Here is an 18,457-nt window from a genome sequence, read left to right on the forward strand (position 1 = left end):
GAAAAACAAGCATGGTACCTTCAAGTACTAGTGAGAAGGACTAGAAGGTGCATCACTGAGTACAGTTAGGTAATTTGCTCTGATTACAGAGATGGTTAGTGACACTTGGCACCTCCTTAGGTCTGAGTTTTCAGCAGCAGAAAACAAACTTGGTGGTTTTAATTCCAGAGAGATTAGACAGCAGACTTCTGTGCCTCAAAAACTTGTGCTCCTTTCTTTCACACTAACCCCACAAACACGAAAGCTGTTCTGCCTGGGGTAGCTGTCCTCCTTCTCAAAGTAACACCCAGTTGTCCCACTTTGCTGTCAGTACCATCAGAGAAGACAGAAAGCAAGTGAGCAAATGAGAACTCTTTGGTCTTCCTCTACAGCACTTAAAAATGACTCCCTGGGCCAGAGTCACGTATATCTGTTCTGTCACTGCTTAAAGCAAACCTGCAGCTCAAGAGAGCCTTTTGCCCACCACTGAGAGCTCATGTCTGATCTTTTAAGGGCACAATGCTTGTGTGTAGTCGGTCCTTTGCTGCTGCTCTGCAGAAAGCTGGACCAAGTGGGAGCAGTTCTGCTGTGTTTCACGAGCAGGGAAAATGCCTTTATAAAAAAATAAATGATAAAATAATTGAGGACTGGAGAAATTATCACACAGGGATGTAAAGCAAAGCTATAACACAGAGCTGATGTCCTCTGTATATGCTGTCATTCCCAGCTCAAGCCAACCAGCTATAATGATAACATTAACACCCGTGCTGGATGTATAACCACAAAATACTCCCTGGAGTGATCTACACCCATCACTGATGACACCAGAGAAACTGCATTCCAGAAACCAGAATCCCATGACAAAGGAATGAGGACAAGGAGTGGAAAGCTTGAAAAACAGGAACTAGATCCTGGGTGTTAGGACAGATTGCATATGGAATACAGAGTTTGTGCAAGCATGTGCATTAACTATATTTACAGGGCCGCAATTATTCCCTTTCTTCTGCCAGCAGAGAGCCAGGAGCAAAGCTTTAGCAACATGGAGTAGCTAAAGATTCCCTTCTGCTAAGGAATCAACACAGCCCACACACAGGTTGCAAAACAAACCTGTCCACCAACAGCACCCAGAACTCTCCAAACCCTGACTGCAACTCGAAGCTAGCCTGTGACATGAGACAAGGACAAAGGCTAATGTCACTGCCTACCTATTCTTTTCCCCATCTCTCCCATCCCAGTATTTCTCCTCCACACAGAAAATGAATTGTTGACAGCATCAGCACAGTAAAATGTGCTGTAGAAAATGGCAGAGATGAGACAAGGTGGCATTAAGCCAGCAGGTATCAGTCAGTGCCTGCAGTCTGTTTGTTCATCTGTAAGTGCTTGCAGTGAGGCTTTTGGAAGTTTTATGGCAGACTTTTCCCCAAATGAGAACAGTGTCACATCACAGGTGCCTACAGCACCATAGAAATGCTGCGACTAAGGAAACATAGCACTATGGCTTCCATGTTCATCCAAAAGGAGCAATTGAGTGTGAGGCCTTGCAGCTTTGACCTCCCCGAACCTAGGTGAACCTGTGAAGCACAAAGTCCACCCAACCAATTTGAATATGAGACTAAACTCAGAGACTTTTCACTACCACCACGAGTTTTGAATTCCCACCCTGATGACAGCCATTTGCTTGCAATGTAATCCACAAGGAATAAGCTAAATAGAACACAAGAGAGGGATAGCAGCATTTGCAGAGTAAAAGCAGTGTGTTACACCACAGAAAATCTCTATTTTGCAATTTTGTTGCATTACCTTTTTATATAACAATTGGAGAAAACTGAGCATTGTCAGAAGGGTGGAGTACACCATGGGATGAGAGAAAAGCTGGCTCGCCGCCGTCAGCCTCAAGACATTTCAGTACAAAGGAAAAGCAGCATTTCACATCCGTCATTTTGGTTTGCCTTGTGATAAATCCACTGCCGTGGACAGAATGCATGACCCTTACCCAGCCCAGCATACTGCAGGCAGTGTCATCCCCTTTATATTTGCAGAACTGGATAGCACAGTGACAAATTAAAGAGGAAATAGATACAAGACCTACCAGGTTCCAGTCTCACCAGCCTTAATTCATGCCAGGACTCTCGTCAGCCTAAAAAGGTTTAATTCCAAAGGGGACAAAATATGTGGCCAAACTATCCTGTATATTGTGGCGGAAACACTAATCTGGCATTTTAATTGCAAGCTATGTTTGCTTCAAAATCTAAAAAAGGGCATCAAATGGACTTTACATGCTGACAGAAAAGGAATTTTTGAATCCTTTCTCCACTGCCAGTTTTGGACTGTCACTGCCCTGGTTTCCATCCTGGTAGAAAACTGACACATCTGTCCTACTGTAACCTGCTGCATTGTTATCCCTCTCAGGATGGCTGGAGCATTGGTACTGACCCCACTCACTAACTCACTCATAACTCACTTTGTGCAAAGAGTTGAGAGATGGTTTTCCGATTGTCTTCAGACCCCTCAAATTCCTTCTCTGCCAGCTGCTTGTTGGCTGTCTCCATGCGCTCTGCAGAAATTTGCAACAGAAGGAACACTAAGTCATTAAAAACTCAAGGACTATGTCACGTCTGCTCAGGACATTTCCAGTGCAATTCCCCATTCGGGGAACAGACCTCCTAATTCTACACAGTTAAAAGCAGAAGCTAGCATCCACTTTTGAAAGGTTTCCAATCATGTCCTTCAGAAAATCTTCTCAATGAGACAAAACAGGTTAAATAAAATCCCAAAGAAATTACTTTAAACAGTTACAACACATAAAACGTCAATTTTTTCACTTTTTACAAACATTAAGACACCTTATTCTTTCCACCCAAATAAATCTCACTGTGCAATTAAAAGATTCCCTTTTAATTCCCCACTAAATCTGAATAGTTAGAAGATTAAATCACTGTTGTCCAGTTACCTGGCTTTAGGTGAAACTGGAAAACCCTAAGGACAGGTTACTGGTTCTGCTGCTGCAGGCTGTTAGGAATTTATGTCAGTCTATGAAAGTGAGAACGAAATGTTTATGCTGTGCTCTATTATGAAGAAGATTATTTAATTCAGGCCTTCAAGTACTGTCCCTTTCAACAGCACTGGCTTTACTTCCTGGATGCAAAACGATTTCTGGGAACACAGTCTCAGTTAAGAGACATGGGGCAGTGAGAGCAGATGACATGTAGGACAAACAGAAGGTGTTTGCAAAAACAATAAGTTTAAGAGTTTAAAAACTTGATTGTTCCCTTTAAACACCCCAAACTGCAGATGGTTTTTACCTTTTAAGCTAATGGTAAAACTCCTACCCATGTTAAGGTCAAATACTATTCAACATCACTCTCCACTGCCAGCCATCATACTGCCTCAGCCTCTTAGCAAGAATCAGACACTAATAACATCTCACTCTGGAAAAGGAAGGGAGATCCAAAAAACCAGATGCCTACACTGATAAGAACTGACAAGACCTTCAGGAAGAACAGGCAGTCTGCAGTTTGTATGTCAGTGCAAAAAGGTCACTGGACAGGAAATAAAGTGAACATGCCTGGTGTGGGATTAGGCAGTCAGCAAAACGTCTTTCCACTTGTATAAACGGAACAAATTGTACAAATTGTGTCTAGGATATAAGACAAGAGAGAATTCCAGGCTTGCATCTGGTTTATACTATTTGGCTTATCACATGTTTCTTCTCAATGAGAAACAGGCTGGAAATGAGAAACTACAGCACCCTCCTAAACCTGTCATTTCCATACTTGCAGCAAGCTTAAAATCTCAGGCTGCTGAACATACCTGAGTATCCTGTCACAGGCTAGTTGTCAACAGACACAGTGAATTCTGCAGCAGAATACTGTCCTGCCAGAGTACAACAAGCACAACAATAGACACCAACCCCCCCTCCTCCCCCCCCCCAACATTGAAGAAGAGAAGTTTTACTTCATTCACCTCTCAGATCCCTGTTGAAATCATGAAGCCTCCGAATTTCTCCTTCCAGTTTGTTTCTCATGGCCTTTTCCAGGGCATCACGTTTAGAGGATGATTTCTCCAGGTTTTTGTATGCCTCTGAAACTTGCTGAATTTCTGTTTCCAGCTGCAGTGGAAGTGAAAACAAGTACTTACTATTTTATCACTCACAATTACTGAGGTTCAGAAAGGAGATCATTTTCTCTCAAGTTTACTTTATTGAAGAAACTTACATCTACACATCAAGTAAAACAACAGCCTCAGGTTTGTGATGGCTCCTTCTGCATAAAGGACACCAATGGTTCAGAGATGTAGACTCTCCTTCCAGATTCCAGTCTTGTTTACCCAATACAAAAGCACAGATAAAGCAAACCGAAGAAGTGCAAAGGTAATCTATTATTTTCTAAGATAGGGGCAGTTTGGCACTACTGTTAGTCTGGGCAAAAAGCATTTATATAAATAGCTAGTGTGGTATCAAGTGAGTAAGAAAAACAAAACAAGAAAGGCAGACAAAACTATGCTACAAAAACACTAGTGTCAGATCCCATGTTACTGAGGAACTCTGCAGCTCTGCAACTGTTAGGGTCCAAAAGCCATAATCGAATCTCCTGATGTTCTCTGTTCACACTTCTACAACTTAGCTGTTCTTTTAAATAGTCAATTTACTAAATGGGGGGAGGGCAACATTTAGAGTAAAATATTTTATCCTTCCTTCTAGCCTTTCATGTGAAGCTTTTCTGATGACTAAGAGCAGAAAGAGATTCAGTTCGAACTCTCCTTACTAGGCATGGTTCACTGCTATGGAAGCATGGATGCATGTAACAGCAAACTCCATCAGCCCTCCACAGCAAGTGATCAACAGGAGGGTGGAGGAAAGTGCATTTTTACCTTCCTTCATTACCAGGAAGTTGTCAAACTTCTCTAAAGCATTTCCTGGCCAAAGACCTTCCAAAAAGAAGGAAAAAAACCCACCAAAATGAACACATGTCCCTGGAAAGAGGTAACATAGGGAATCCTGAGTGTGAAAAGCCAGACTGGTCACCTGAACTCAAGTGTTTTAGGCAGCCACTCGTTTTTATGGCCCTGGAGACTGTTCAGTGCAAAGAACAGAGCAAGACCCACAAAGTCCTCAATTGCAAGTAGCATCAGCCTCTTCACAGCTGCAAGGCACAAGCAAAGCTGACCTGCGGCCCAGTTTTAAACCACTGGTCATCAGGAAATCATTTCTATGAGGCTACAAGGAAAATATCTTTAAGTATGCATGTTAATGATGGATCTCACTGGGATATTTCTTTTAAAACATTTTAGCACCACTTTTTCTACTTCTTTCATAAAGCCAAAGGCAGCAAATAGGTCCATCCAAACCAAGATATTAAGTTTCCACAGAGGTTGTGTGGCATGGAGAGGGCGACAAAAGAAGTGTTAGTTTCAGTCCTACAGTCCAAATGTCTTCAACGTAGCCATAGCAGCCTTGTACTTGCCTTGCACAGAGTCCTGCCAGCCAGTTTTGTGGCAATGTCCCCTGTTGCCTCCTTGAGTGACTACGGTCTCATGTCATTTCAATCAAGCCCTTCCTGCAGTCTCTAAAGTCTTTTAGACTGATGGGAAAATGAAGCCTGCTGCTATCCTGGGCATATGTACACTCCTTTTAATTTAACAAAACAAGCCAAGCAGTCAGCCTCTTCAAGGCAGCTGATGAGGATGCTCTTTTGAGCATGGTCAGTAAACTACGTGAATAAAACTGAGGGCTTTGATTTTATCTTCTGACAAAGTTAAGCTGCTGCCCTAGGGGACAGGATACAGACTAATCAATCTGCATGTAAAAGACTCCCAAGTAGGTAATCAATCCCTTAGGCAAGGAATGTAACAGTTGCAGATTAGATGATTCAATTATGGACAATAGTAGACACAGGAAAGTGCCTGATATCCCAAAACACCCACCTTCTGCAGCCGGGCTACTTTCTCATAACATCCATCCAGCTCCTGTCGCAGAGACCGGTTCTCTTCTGACAGGATTTCCACCATCTGCTGGGCCCTGGAAACTATGGCAAAAGGGTCTACTTGCATCTGCTGATACGGAGAAGGGATCTGCTGAGCCCGGGACATTACTGGATAGGAATCTCCTTGCTGCTGCTGCGGTCCTAGGAAGGGCTGGCATAGTCGGTACAAGTCCCCCTGGTGGACTTGGTTTGATAAGAATGGCTGCTGGGTCCGTGGCAGAATTCCAGGATCTCCCTGGCTTGGAGTCAGAGGTTGCTGATGCTGGGAAGGGGACAGCCTGGATGGCGGTGGAGACTGAAGCAAAGTCAAAGATCCCAGGGATGTCAAGGAAGAAGTTGGGCTGTGGTGGTGAGGTGGTCTCTGTTGTAACTGCAGCTGCACATCTGGGTTCTGCCTGGAAAACAGAGAGCAAGAGCACCATCAAAGCCATGCAGAAGATGGTACACAAACCCAGTGAAAAGGTGTGGGATGACCCATGTAGCTTCTTTCCACCAACCTTCCCACACAAAAGACTCATATATGAGCTTTTCCTCATCTTTCTAAGTTTGTTATTAAAAAAAATTCAAAATCAAATCGTTATCAGAAAACATATTATAAATGCACATCTTGGGTCTGTGTTGTACAGAAACACTAAGAGAAACTCCATCAACAACTACTGACCAAAATTATATCTATAACTTTTCTCCACATTTTGTGGAAAAAACAACTACACTGTTAGGAATGGGCTCTTCTATTCTGTCCTGAAATGTGCCATCTCTCATGAGGAAAACAATGCATTTTCTTCTTCAATCCAGGATATAGAGTTAAAGGGGATGGCTAAGCTCTAAGCTAGCAGCACTGATGTGAGCTTTCTGAAGTATCAACCAACAATCTGCAGCCTGGCCAAATGAGACAGTTAAAGGGTCTGAAAACCAATCTAGGAATCAGAACCAAGCCTTTCATTCAGAACCACCAGCAGCTGATTTGTTTACTGCTCCTAACAAAAGCCTCTGCAGAATATCAAACACAGATCTAGGAATCTGAAACCTGCTTGAGTCTATCACACAACTAAGTCCAAGCTACACCAGCTCACATTTCCCAGGCGCTGGAGATCCCCAGCTCAACTTGTGCTGCATCAGCCAAGTATGAAACCTCTCTTAGAAGATTTGTGTGGATGTATTGTGCTTGGATGACCTCAAAGGCAGGTTTTGCTTCCTCCTCCAAAGACAGTCAACCTTTAACTTCTCTGGATGTTCTTTATTCTAACAGTTGAAGTCACTCCCTCTCCATGCTGCAGCCAGGCTCTTCTTAAGCACAGACCTCAGCCTGATGCAGATACAGCCCTGCAGTTCAACCTGTTCTGAAATACTCCTGTTCTGATGAAATTCCCCACTCTTTGGGATGCAGTTCAACCTTGCACCTGGAAAAGTACATGCTGTTGTTCCACCTGGCCATGGCTGCTATGGAGTACCCCCACGGTTGCCTGTGTTCCCTATGTGCTTGCTCTGCTGAGTGCAGCAGAGGTACTGGACGTACAGTACAGCCCACAGCACAGCTCTCCCACCACACCAAGAGCATTAATGGCACAACAGTTGAAAACAGCAAGCAAGGAGCTGAACTGGGAACTCAAGGGTTACACAACGCTCAGCATCATCCTTCCTGTTCTCTGCAGAAAGAATGTATCAACTCTTCATAGGGGTCCAAAGAGGAAATGTCTGTGTTACTCACATCTGGCTGGCAGTGCACAGAGGAGTTTGGACATTCTCAGCCCAGCACAGGGGTCACTTTTCAGTATCATGCATCTCGTGTCTCATGTTCCCTGCCTTCCAGCAGAGAAGGTGCACAGAAACCTCCAAGCTCACATTCAAATTCCTTAATGGGGAAACAAATCTAGTCTTGTCACTTAGGGAAAACCAAATAATTACTGCTCTAGTTACTGTTTCTCTCTTCCTCACACTCAGGTGACTGTGGCCCCTACCAGCAACATTATTTCAGAAGCTGTATTTCCCCAGAAATGATCCTATGCAGCATAAGGATCTCAGGGGTGATGCAGAAGAGAGATGTGCAATTAATTTCCTCAGGAATGTGCAGTTTAGTAGCAGCACTTTGTTTTTTTCCCTCCTGGGAGGCCAGCTCTACTTATCATTGCATTTACTTCATTACCCTTACTTGCCAGTTCTCATAATGAAGAATGAGGCAAACCCATCACATGCCGTGCTCAAGGCTGTCTGCTTTGTCTCAGGTGGATTCCAGCTCCTTTCCTAGCTTGCACAGTTAAAACTTTGAATCTCCAGCAACCCCTCATCTCCTTGAGATTATTCTTTACCTGACACCTCTGTTTTGATGTTATAATCAATTAGGGAATAACCCTGCTGTGACATTTAGTCTCTGATGACCTACAGAGGTTAGATCAAAAGAGATACGCTGCCAGCCTGCCTCATGGATGCAATAAACCACATTTCCAATACTGAACCAATACTCTGCCAGTCTGAAAGCAACCTGAAGCAGCTACTCAGACTGACTTGATCTTGGAGTGTTAGTGTTATAAGCCTATTTAGATGGACTGTTCAGATGCCAAAGTTAACAATTTGAGCTATTTGACTAAAAGCATCTCATCAGACACATGGGCAGAATCTTGCCATTACTGCAGAACCTGAGAGATAATGAAAGGAGCACAAAGATGTTCAAAGGGAAGTGACAGCAGAAGCTAAATACTGAAGGAACAGTCTTTGTACTGACATGCCTGGTCATGGCTTTTTCCAAAACCCATTGTAAAGAACAACTCTAGGAAACCATGGCTGAGTATTTCTAAACAAGAGACACTTCCAAGATTTCCAGCATCTTGGCTCTCACATCCAAACCCTCTCACAGTCTTGAAATGACACCAATCTTGTGGGTTCAAGCTAAAACAGAATGGCTGGGAGCCTCTGGTTCTGTTGCATTACTGAAAGCACTAGAGCTTCCAAAAATGTCCCAAATGTGTTTATATTCCCAGCAAAATGACATAACACAACATCCTAACACATAAAACCCTAGCAACCTCATTAAGATCTTCCATGCAAATTTGTACATACACGTTCAAAGAACTCTTTAGCATCTCCACTGCTTCACTTTTGTCTTATTCTGTGGGTTCAAACTACCTGGTTCTGAGATTCCTCAGATTAACATGAGAATTGCAGGATTTATTCCTCTGGTAACCCAATTTTGGACTGGGAGATTCCAAAATGTAAAGGAATGAACCCAACTGGACTTCTTAATATTTTTAAGTCAAGACTGCAGAATTTCAAGGTACTACTGGGGTCACCTAACAAAACTGCTGATAATACAGTAGCAGCAACTTCCCTCCATGAAAGATTCAGTCCTTGAGTAACCCTGCAGTAGTCATCGTAATTCCATCTGAACTAACCACATCATGTAAGAAGCAGAAAGACTCTCAAACTACATGGAAAACAAAATTACACAATCTCCTTCCATCTGCCTCAGTGTTGTGAAGATCTCAAAACCCCAAACACAGGAAAAAAAAAACTCAGAGCAACAATTCCACGGGGTCTTTAAGTCTGAAAACATAACTGCAAGGGCCTCTTCATTTTGAAGACTGTATCACACAAGAATCTCTGCTTCCCTTATAGCCCCTGGTGCGTATCAGAGACACACACTAAGTACAAACCTGGATTTATGGTTCTACAACAACAAGGGTCACGTTAGCTTTTAAGTCATGAAGACAGAGCTACGAAGCAAGGGCAGCTCTGCAAGCAATCCCAGCCACTGGGAGTTCTGAGGCTGCCAGGATTGCAAACATAAGTCACACATGTCTGCAGGTAGAGCAGCAAAGTGGGGAGGGCGGAAATGGGAAGAGATCAGGAAAGGTCTCTGACTAGTTGAAGCTTTTTCTGCCTTCTCAGCTTCTCCTGCCTGTTTCATGTTCAAGAAGCTACAGCTCCACTCTCTTCCACAGCCCCCCTGCATGAACAGGGACATGCTGACAGCAGGAGGGAGCAGACTTCACTTCATTAGGCAGCTGAAATCAAACCAATGCATTTTTGTTCTGCTTCCCAGTCATACCTGATTATCCCCCACTTTGATGCTGCTGAGGAGAACGCAGTGCACAGACGTGATTTACTAATTATGGGACAAATTCTACAGACCTCTTTCTCAAAAACGTTCCTGTGAAGTCAACAGGATTAATGACCACAGCAGGAGCTCAGTCATTTGGGCTCCCAACAGAGGATGGCGCTTGAATCAGAGAGACAGCGAGCTTCCCCTGCACCCAAAACTGCATCAGCTCCCACTGTTCTGCCACAGGAGACCCTGAAACCCCACCAGACACCAAGCCCGAGGCACCCATCTTCCCCTCTTAGACCTGCAGGTTTGTTTTCATCACCAGTGCTAATGTGCAGTGGAGCTATTAGGGAGAGAACTGGATTTCAGAGCTTCACTCACAGCCATCCCTCTTCTGAACTGTCTTTACAATTTCCAAACAGCAGCCTGGATGCCTCTGGCATGCCCGGTATTTACATTAAAGCAACATCATTACCAACACATACGTGTTCCCAAACTTACACCGCCCAGGAGCAGGTGAGGCAAAGTGTTTGCAGACTGGTTTAAACTTACCACACAGCCCATTCCTTTCCCAGACTGGGGAGGGTGAAGCATGAGAATGCTGTGAATTCCCCAATGTTTATCTTGCTCAACGAGTTTTATTTAAACCGCATCGTTAGGTCACCCTCAAATTCCCCTGAACAATGAGGGGAAAAACCCGCAGCAAAGGGTGCGGCTTCACCAGCAGAAAGAAGGGGCTTTGTTTCCTTGACACACAGTTCAAAAAATGCACACATTTACCAGCCCAAATTAATCCCCATAAACACAGAGCTGGGAAAACTGGAGCCTCGGAAAACACTTTATTACCCCAGCGAGGCTGCAAAGACACTGGTCAGCGCTGCCCGGAGCCAGGCAAATGTCCTGCTGGAAACTGGGGGCCTTTAAAATCCACACACCATCACCCAGCTGCACCTTTAGTAACACAGAAGGTTTCTTGTCTCAATGACAGTTTCTCTTAAAGTGTGTGGGAGAGGGAGGGGAAGAGAGGACTTGCTCCCTTCCTTTGCTACGCTGCTCTGTAATTTATGGATTAGTCTTGCGATTGTTCTACTGCTTCAGCATTCGCTTGCAAAGGAAACCTTTCCTCCGTGCAGCTATTTAGGTTAAAAAGTAACCTCATTAGATTCCCAGTGCTTTGAAGACAAATTTCAGTTGCTTCCCCTACTGGAAACTTTGCCAGCTGAACCTTTCTCCTCCCCCCCTCCTTTTCCCCCACCATGTTCTTTCAAAGCAGCCAGGATCCATCCAATACAGACAAAAATCACCCTGTCTAGAAGAGCTGACTGTTGGCGTGCTTTCAAATACCTCTCCCTTAAACAGCAAGCAGGCTGCATCTTAGACTCACTATATGTAATATTATGAGTATTTCTGATGCAGTATAACCATTAAGGATCTGTTTCCCTTTCCTGTGTGCACAGAGATTCGAGACCTTTGCATTTGCAAAAACATTTGCAACGAGCTTCTACAATCATTACCCCCCCAAACCCTTTACTTCCCCTTTTCCTGGCCTCTTTATTATTTATTTAGCCAGATCAAAGGGCCTTTTCATCAGGCTTGTATGCTGAAGTCATTTCAGATCACAAACAATGGTGGACAAACTCTGAAAATAGCTCCCCATAGGACTAGGAAGGTTCTGAGCAGATTCAGACTGCCCAAAGCTCAGACTCTGCTCTCAAATACAGACCGGTTACTTTCTCGTGCTCCTCTCCAAAGACAACACAGTATGTACAAATATCAATGCACAGAGACCTCACCATTTACTCGGTGTAGCAACACCCTCCTCTTGCTCTTTTGCATTATCTTTTTAGCTTCAAAATGAGGCCAAAATCATTACACCAGATATCACCTGGACTTGAACAGAGGTGAGATGGTAACGGAACAGGTTAAGCCAAGCCATATTTTTAGCCCACCCGAATAAAACTTCACCTTCACCCACATGGACACCAGTGTTTACTTAAGCCAAATCTAGCTCCTTATCCTAAGAAAACCAGAACAGGCTGAGATTTCAAATGATGCAAGGACAATGTGTGAAAGCTAAGCTAGCAAGCCTGGGATGAGGTACAAAGCAAGCTCCATTTCCCACTCATTTTTCCCACTCTTACACTTTGGTCCACTGAATATAACATCTGAGAAACTCCAAAGGAAGCTTGGGTGACGGCTGTTACCTGCACTACTGTTGCTTTCAGTCACTTTCTCCTTTCCTACATAGCATTTAGACGCAGTTTAAAGCTAAAAAAACCTCTTTTGTCTGAGCAGATGTAATTAAATAACAGCTCAAATCTTGCAATAGGTAACTGCAAGTTTCTACAATGAATCACACACTAGCTTTGGCTTTTGTAGCAAACCTTTTGTAAGGCTCTGGAGCCTCAGCGTTAAAACTTCCCCATGCCATAAACTCAAGCTGACTCATTTTGTTTGTTGGGGTATTTTTAGTCTGTGTTTGTTTTGGGTTTCTTAATAAAGAGTCAGGCCTCTGTAGGTAGCTACCGAAACACGTTACAGTCCTTCCAGACATGGTCTGTAGCTGAACACAGTATGTCATCCCACGTAATACAGATGAGATCTGTGCTGCAAGAAAACCTGCCTCAGGAGTGAGGGTGATGGACTGAGTTTTATCCTGTCATTCCACGTGTGGCTGTCAAGGAGTCTGATTTAAGATCTTACTTACCTGACTGACCCATACTCAGGGGGATGTTGATACCTCATCATTGGCCCATCAGATCTTCCCTGCTGGCTCAAGCGATGATCACTATAGAAATGTCCCGAGTCCTGAGGTTTGCAGTTCATAGGCGGGGTGGACATATTTTTGTATGGATACTCTGGAGGAGGACCCCGCTGCTCCATTCCTTTCATGTTGGGCTGGGAAGGGGCCTGCACCGAGTTCTTGTAGAACTCATTGGAGCCAGAATTCTTGTAGGGGTCGCTGGACTGCTGAGGAGAAAGTGGGGAGAGGGGGGAGAGCGGTGCGCTCGTGACAGGCGCATGGGCCTTGACCCCACTGGTGGCCAAGGACAGTTGCATGAGCCTCTCGCTCAAGGAGCGGACGTGCCCTTGCTTGAGGTCCTTCAGTCCTTCATCCTGGTGGACCTTCCCTGGGCTCACCCGCTGAACTGTGGGTCGCCCTTCAGTCCTCATCTTTTGGTTGGTGACCCCCGTTACATAGAAAGCTGCCCCAACACTAGCATGTGGCTGGCCCCTGAAATACTGTGACTGCACTTTGGCTTCCTCATAGGTCGGGAGATCTTCACTGTTCTGAAGTCGTGGGGAGAGCTGCTTCTCCATGATGCTGTTGTCCACCTGTATCTCCTGGCCCTGGGGCTCCTGACGGGCAGCATGAGTCACAAGCTGGTGGTCCTGGGAGCTCAGCCCTTCGTTCTGAGATGCTGGACTCCCAGTGCTGTTGAAAGGGGGGGCATTTCCTGTGGCTTGCTGGTGTAAGGCAAGAAGGTTACGGTTGTCATTTGGGTTTCCGTATCTGAGCTGCTCCTGCAGCAGGCGTTGTAAAACTGTCGTAGCTGCTTGCTCTTCTGAATTCCTCATCTCAAACTGTGGTGCCTTTTGGGTGGAATGTAAAAGCTGCCCTTGACCTAAGGAAAGGAGACACGGTTATTAGCGCCTGAGTGGATCAAGCAAGAGACATTTAAGAGCAATGGCTTGAAATACAGGAGAAAAAAAGCAGGTTAGATTACCAAAGGTTCCCATAACAATGGGGTCATTAAGGCCCTTGACCTAAGAAGGACTTGCATGCCAGGGGGCAAAGCATCGAAAGGTGATGAAAGGTGACTCAGAAAGTTTATAGGAATATCAATGGACTGCAAGCTGTAGGATGCATGCTGAATACCTCAGACAGCAAGGCTGCTTTCAGGCAGCAAAGGAGACCTGTAACTCCCAGGATGATGGTAAAAATGCCTAAGACCTGTTTGCTTTACATTCAGGGCTACCAACAGTGAAATACACTTCCCCATATTTGCAGGCAGACAAGGATTAAAGGGTGAAATCAGCAATTTGTCAGTTTTAAGGGGGTGGGGAGGAATGAAAAGAGAGGCCCATTGAGACAGTATATGGTTCAAAGGAAGTAAAGATATCTCTTAGCTTAGATTGTTTAAAGCAATTAATGAATACCTTGTCAGACAGCAGGTTTTTAGAGTTATGAAATACCCTAAGTGAGATCAGCACCAAGTCTCCCTACTGCAGCAAACAACATACTGGTGCAAGTGAGGACTTTGCAACTTTCTGCTATACAAAGGCAATCAAATCTTCACACATCTAAATATCATCAGCTGAATGCATGCAAATGCAAGAGGAGAAATAAGAGTTGTCTGACCTAAGGAACAGAAAAAGACCTCTGAGTGGCAGGAAAAAACACTGCATTAACTAGAGAAATACAAAGAACCAATGTCAAGCACATCCTAAGTACAGTTTAAGTCAGTGACCAGCAGTGATTACACTTCACTCAGTCTCCCAGTGGAGTCAGGAATTTGTCATGGAAACTCATGCCCGCTGGCCTTGCATGAGTTGAAATATCCAAAATTAATGATACCTCTGAGACATTTAACTAAAAGCAGAGGTACTTTTGAGCTAGAACAGTTCAGAATAGAGAGCACGCTTTACTTGTTGGCTAAGCTGCGGCACTGCCCTAACAGCAGAGTGTATACTGGCATTCTAACACTTTGCTTTGAATACTTTTTTCTGTTTAACATTGTCCCTTAGCAAAAGGTAACTTGCTCTCGACAGCTGGTTCCATGGCAAAACCAGGGATGGACTGCAGGAGTCAGACCTGAAGGGTCTGCTTTGTTCTGTGTCTCCACAACCACCCAGTTTCCTCCCTTGGGCCAGTCTGCTGCAGGAATCTATCCCTGTGATACAAGGCCTGGACACATCAGGCAGACAGAACCCTTCTGCAATCGTTAATGAAGAGGAAGTTAAAACCCACCTTGCTCCAGGCTGCCTCAACTAGGAATTCAGGCCCTGTTAACTGGCCTGTTAATGTGATTCTTCTCAAATCCTAGTCGAAGTGGCACATACCTAGTTGCTTCACTTTGACTTCCTTGGTAAAGAGCAGCAGTTCTGCCACATGGGGGGACACACAGCCTTCCTCATGCAAGTCCAAAATCTCCACTCAGAGATGGCTTCGGTCTCCTCTTCAGTAGGCCAGATCACTTGACACTCTCCTCGCTTCCAAAATAATTCTGAGGAAAGCATTGAAAACATTGTTTTAATCAGCAGATGAGAGCCCAGGAATAATAAACCTTGGCCCATATTTCAGATTTTGCTTTTGTAGCTTCTCATTTTCTCCCAGAACCCAACAATTTTGGTCCCTTTAGGATGAATGAACCCCCCTGTCCTCACAATCTACTCCAGCTGCTGCTTTAATCATGACAATTTCTGCTCCAAGATTAAATGCTGCCAAGTAATGCTTTGTCCCATCTGTGCCTCCAAGTGAAACAGTGATTAAAACTCGTTAATTCTTTAACTCCATTGTTTTATTTTTTGCTAAGAATGAAAGCTGCAGCACAGATGATGATGCCCTGTGCTTATGGCTCCTTTTCCAGCAGTGCCATAGATTTCAAACTACAGCAGCACAAATCCTTTCATGAACAGGGATATGGTTAAATGCTTTATAAACTTCAACATATCATGCCTCAGAAATGTCTGTGAGAAGGATCAGTATATGAATATTAGCTTTATTTTACAGACTGGGAAAGCGAGGGGAAGAAAAGGACACTGAATGCCAGAAATATACTGTAGAGCACAGCTCTAATTCCCAAAGCATTCTTTGATTATGTTATTTTTCTCTTTCAGGATATGAAGCACTGAGGAAACTTTAACCATTGAGGGGAGAATCAGGAGAAACGTGTATTTAGGCACGTTATTCAAGAAGCAGTTAAACAAATACTGAAGAAGGCAAAAGATGCACAAGAAGTGGAACATACTTGTGCATACAGTGTGCTTGTACTTTAAGGGCAGGCAGTTAAAGCAGAACTAGTGAAATTAAAAATATTCATTGAGATGGATAATTTAACTTAATTTCCTGGAATGTTGCAAAAAACCTAAAGGGAACAGATGCAGAGAAGGAATGCAGACATGGATACTTCTGTCTCTGCCTTCTTATGGCACACATCCACACCCCCAAAAAATTATCTCCCATCTGCAAGTTAAATACTTGAGGTGTCAACAGCAATTTCAAGGCACATGAACAATATCGAAGCAGAGAACAAGGCTGCGTTGTGTGGTGTGGTACTTCAAGATGGTGGTTGAAAAAAACATCTAATGTCAAATTCTTAACTGGTGACTTAGCTCGAGAGGGATATATTGAAAACAGCTGCCAGCAAATATGCAGTAAAGAACCTTTAAACCAGGCATTAAGATACCAGATAACGAGAGCAACTTCTAGCCTCTTTTCCCAGTGTTGCACAATACACATTGAGGATTCCTTGTCCCCCTCATACCAGCATCAGCACTGACTCTTCTTCTTAATGTCTTTTTTTTTTAAGGCAAAGCTGCCCTAAGCAACCCTTTTTATTAGAGCATAAAAAGGCTTTTATTATGCAATATGATGCTGCCTTTCCACCCAAAGATTTCTTTTGTCTCCACTGGAAAAATCTAAGGGGGTGGTGGTGTGTGTGTGTTTATTTTTTTAATACAAAGATACAACCCAGCTTGAGATTCTGCCTCTCAGCCTTAAAGATTTTCTCAACAGATTCAATCTGGGCACGTTTAACTCCTTCAAATGTTCGAGGAAGTAATTCTGTATGCAACCATTCCACACACAGCATTTCACTTCACAGCAGTACAAGCTTATTCTGCTGAACCAATGAAGGGAGGGCAAGTTCACACCAAAAGTATTTGCTGGAACTGAATATTACTAATTTTAGTGTGGATGGAAAGCAGGACTCAACCTGGCAATCCAAACCAAAAGGTAGACAGAGATACAATACAAAGATATTCCAGCCAGCAAATCTACTTTATACACCAACTGTTAGCATCAAGCCTGTTTTGTTTTATCCCATCATTTCTAATTAACAAAGAAAATCTTGTGCAACTAACTTGGGTGGCAGCATCTCTGACATCTGCTTTCTGAGCGAGCTGGAAACTCATGGCACAACCAGGGAGTTAACTTTTCTGTGTAATGAGACACAAAAATGAACAATGCAGTCGGTACTGCAGCCCATGTGTTATTTATTTGGACACCAAATTCTATTTGTGTTAGGCTCTTCCAGCAATTTTAATTCTCAGTGTGCCAAAGATGGAAATTAGTGAGGTGCACTGGAAAAGTTGTTATGATAGAGCTGGAAGGAAACTGGAATAGGTTCTGTAGACATTTTAAGCAGACCTATTTGGGGGTTTAGCCTAAATCTATTATGGTGCATATGGCTGAATTCAGACAACCAACAACTCTGCAAAACTGGACTGGCTTATGGATTGGATGGTGCACTCTCCATAACCACAAAGCCCACAGACACTTTGTTTTTTGAGTGGAAAATACCGTTTTAGACCAATTCTGTTCCAAGAAAACACTGTGATGGAGGTTCCCTGGGCTGAACCTATTTCACAGCTTGCTCCTGTGCACCGTAGCTCTATCATCTCACTACCTTATTCTACCTTCTAGCCTGAAATTATTCATGGTAAGTTTCCATCTGTATGTTCTTGAGCAAAACATTAGTCTAGAACTGGTAGAACTAACACAGGAATTGCAAATACTTGCACGTACCCATGCTGAGATCAAGAATGGGCATAAAAAGGGAGGTAGCATAGGTACTATTTAAGGAAGAAAAGACCCATGTTTGCAGGGCATTGTGTAAAAATCCAGTAGCTGAGGCTTCTGTCTTCAACATCATGTAATTATGCACAGGAAGCTTGCCAGTCCCTCATGAGGAAGAAAGATTAATAAAGAATTTAAAATTATAATAGTGCCAGGCTGGAAGGAACCAAAGCAGCACATTTCTGTACAGCATGCAAATACTTCTGAGCATTATAAAAATAAACAAGCTTAGACAAGTGAGCTACTCACCACTCTTTGATGAGTGGCTATAATGCTATAGCTCAATTAACCTGTATGGAGCAATAATAACCTCACAAGCAAAGAGAAGCATCTTTCTTGAGCTTGTGAAACGAAGAGGAATGCAAGAGTCCTATGAGGACAGCCTGTACCTACTTGCCCAGAAATACTGCTTAGCCAAGAAGCTAATTAGCTTACACATCAGGTGGGATGGGAACAGGTTCACCACCTCAAAAGGGCTGGAGAACAGTTAACCACTTTCAGTTTTACCACTGAATTTTGTGTCATACACAAAACAATGCAGTGACGGTGGCAGACTCCAAACTTAAGCAGTCAATTTTGCTAAGGTATTCTGTGTTTTACTTAATGTACTTAATGTACATGTGATCCTGCTTATCCTGGCTGGCAGAGGTGATGATG

At 43.7% G+C, this 18,457-nt stretch overlaps 1 protein-coding gene across 5 annotated transcripts in view; it reads right to left on the bottom strand.

Moving 5' to 3' along the window:
• The window catches only part of AMOT (angiomotin), a 61,099-nt gene that overhangs the window by 19,626 nt on the left and 23,016 nt on the right, over window positions 1-18,457 (bottom strand). For 4 of the 5 annotated variants that reach the window (XM_031045253.2, XM_031045256.2, XM_005144846.4 and 1 more), the window contains exons 2-6: window positions 15,064-15,227; window positions 12,707-13,625; window positions 5,902-6,355; window positions 3,943-4,087; window positions 2,441-2,533 (exon numbers count right to left, since the gene is read on the bottom strand). In XM_031045253.2, the coding sequence (XP_030901113.2) occupies window positions 2,441-2,533; window positions 3,943-4,087; window positions 5,902-6,355; window positions 12,707-13,578 (1,564 nt within the window). In that variant the 5' untranslated portion in view covers window positions 13,579-13,625; window positions 15,064-15,227. The remainder of the gene's footprint in view (window positions 1-2,440; window positions 2,534-3,942; window positions 4,088-5,901; window positions 6,356-12,706; window positions 13,626-15,063; window positions 15,228-18,457) is intronic. The other variant, XM_031045255.2, reaches the window with a different exon arrangement.

Source organism: Melopsittacus undulatus, chromosome 6 (assembly GCF_012275295.1).
Source record: "Melopsittacus undulatus isolate bMelUnd1 chromosome 6, bMelUnd1.mat.Z, whole genome shotgun sequence".
NCBI classification, from domain to species: domain Eukaryota; kingdom Metazoa; phylum Chordata; class Aves; order Psittaciformes; family Psittaculidae; genus Melopsittacus; species Melopsittacus undulatus.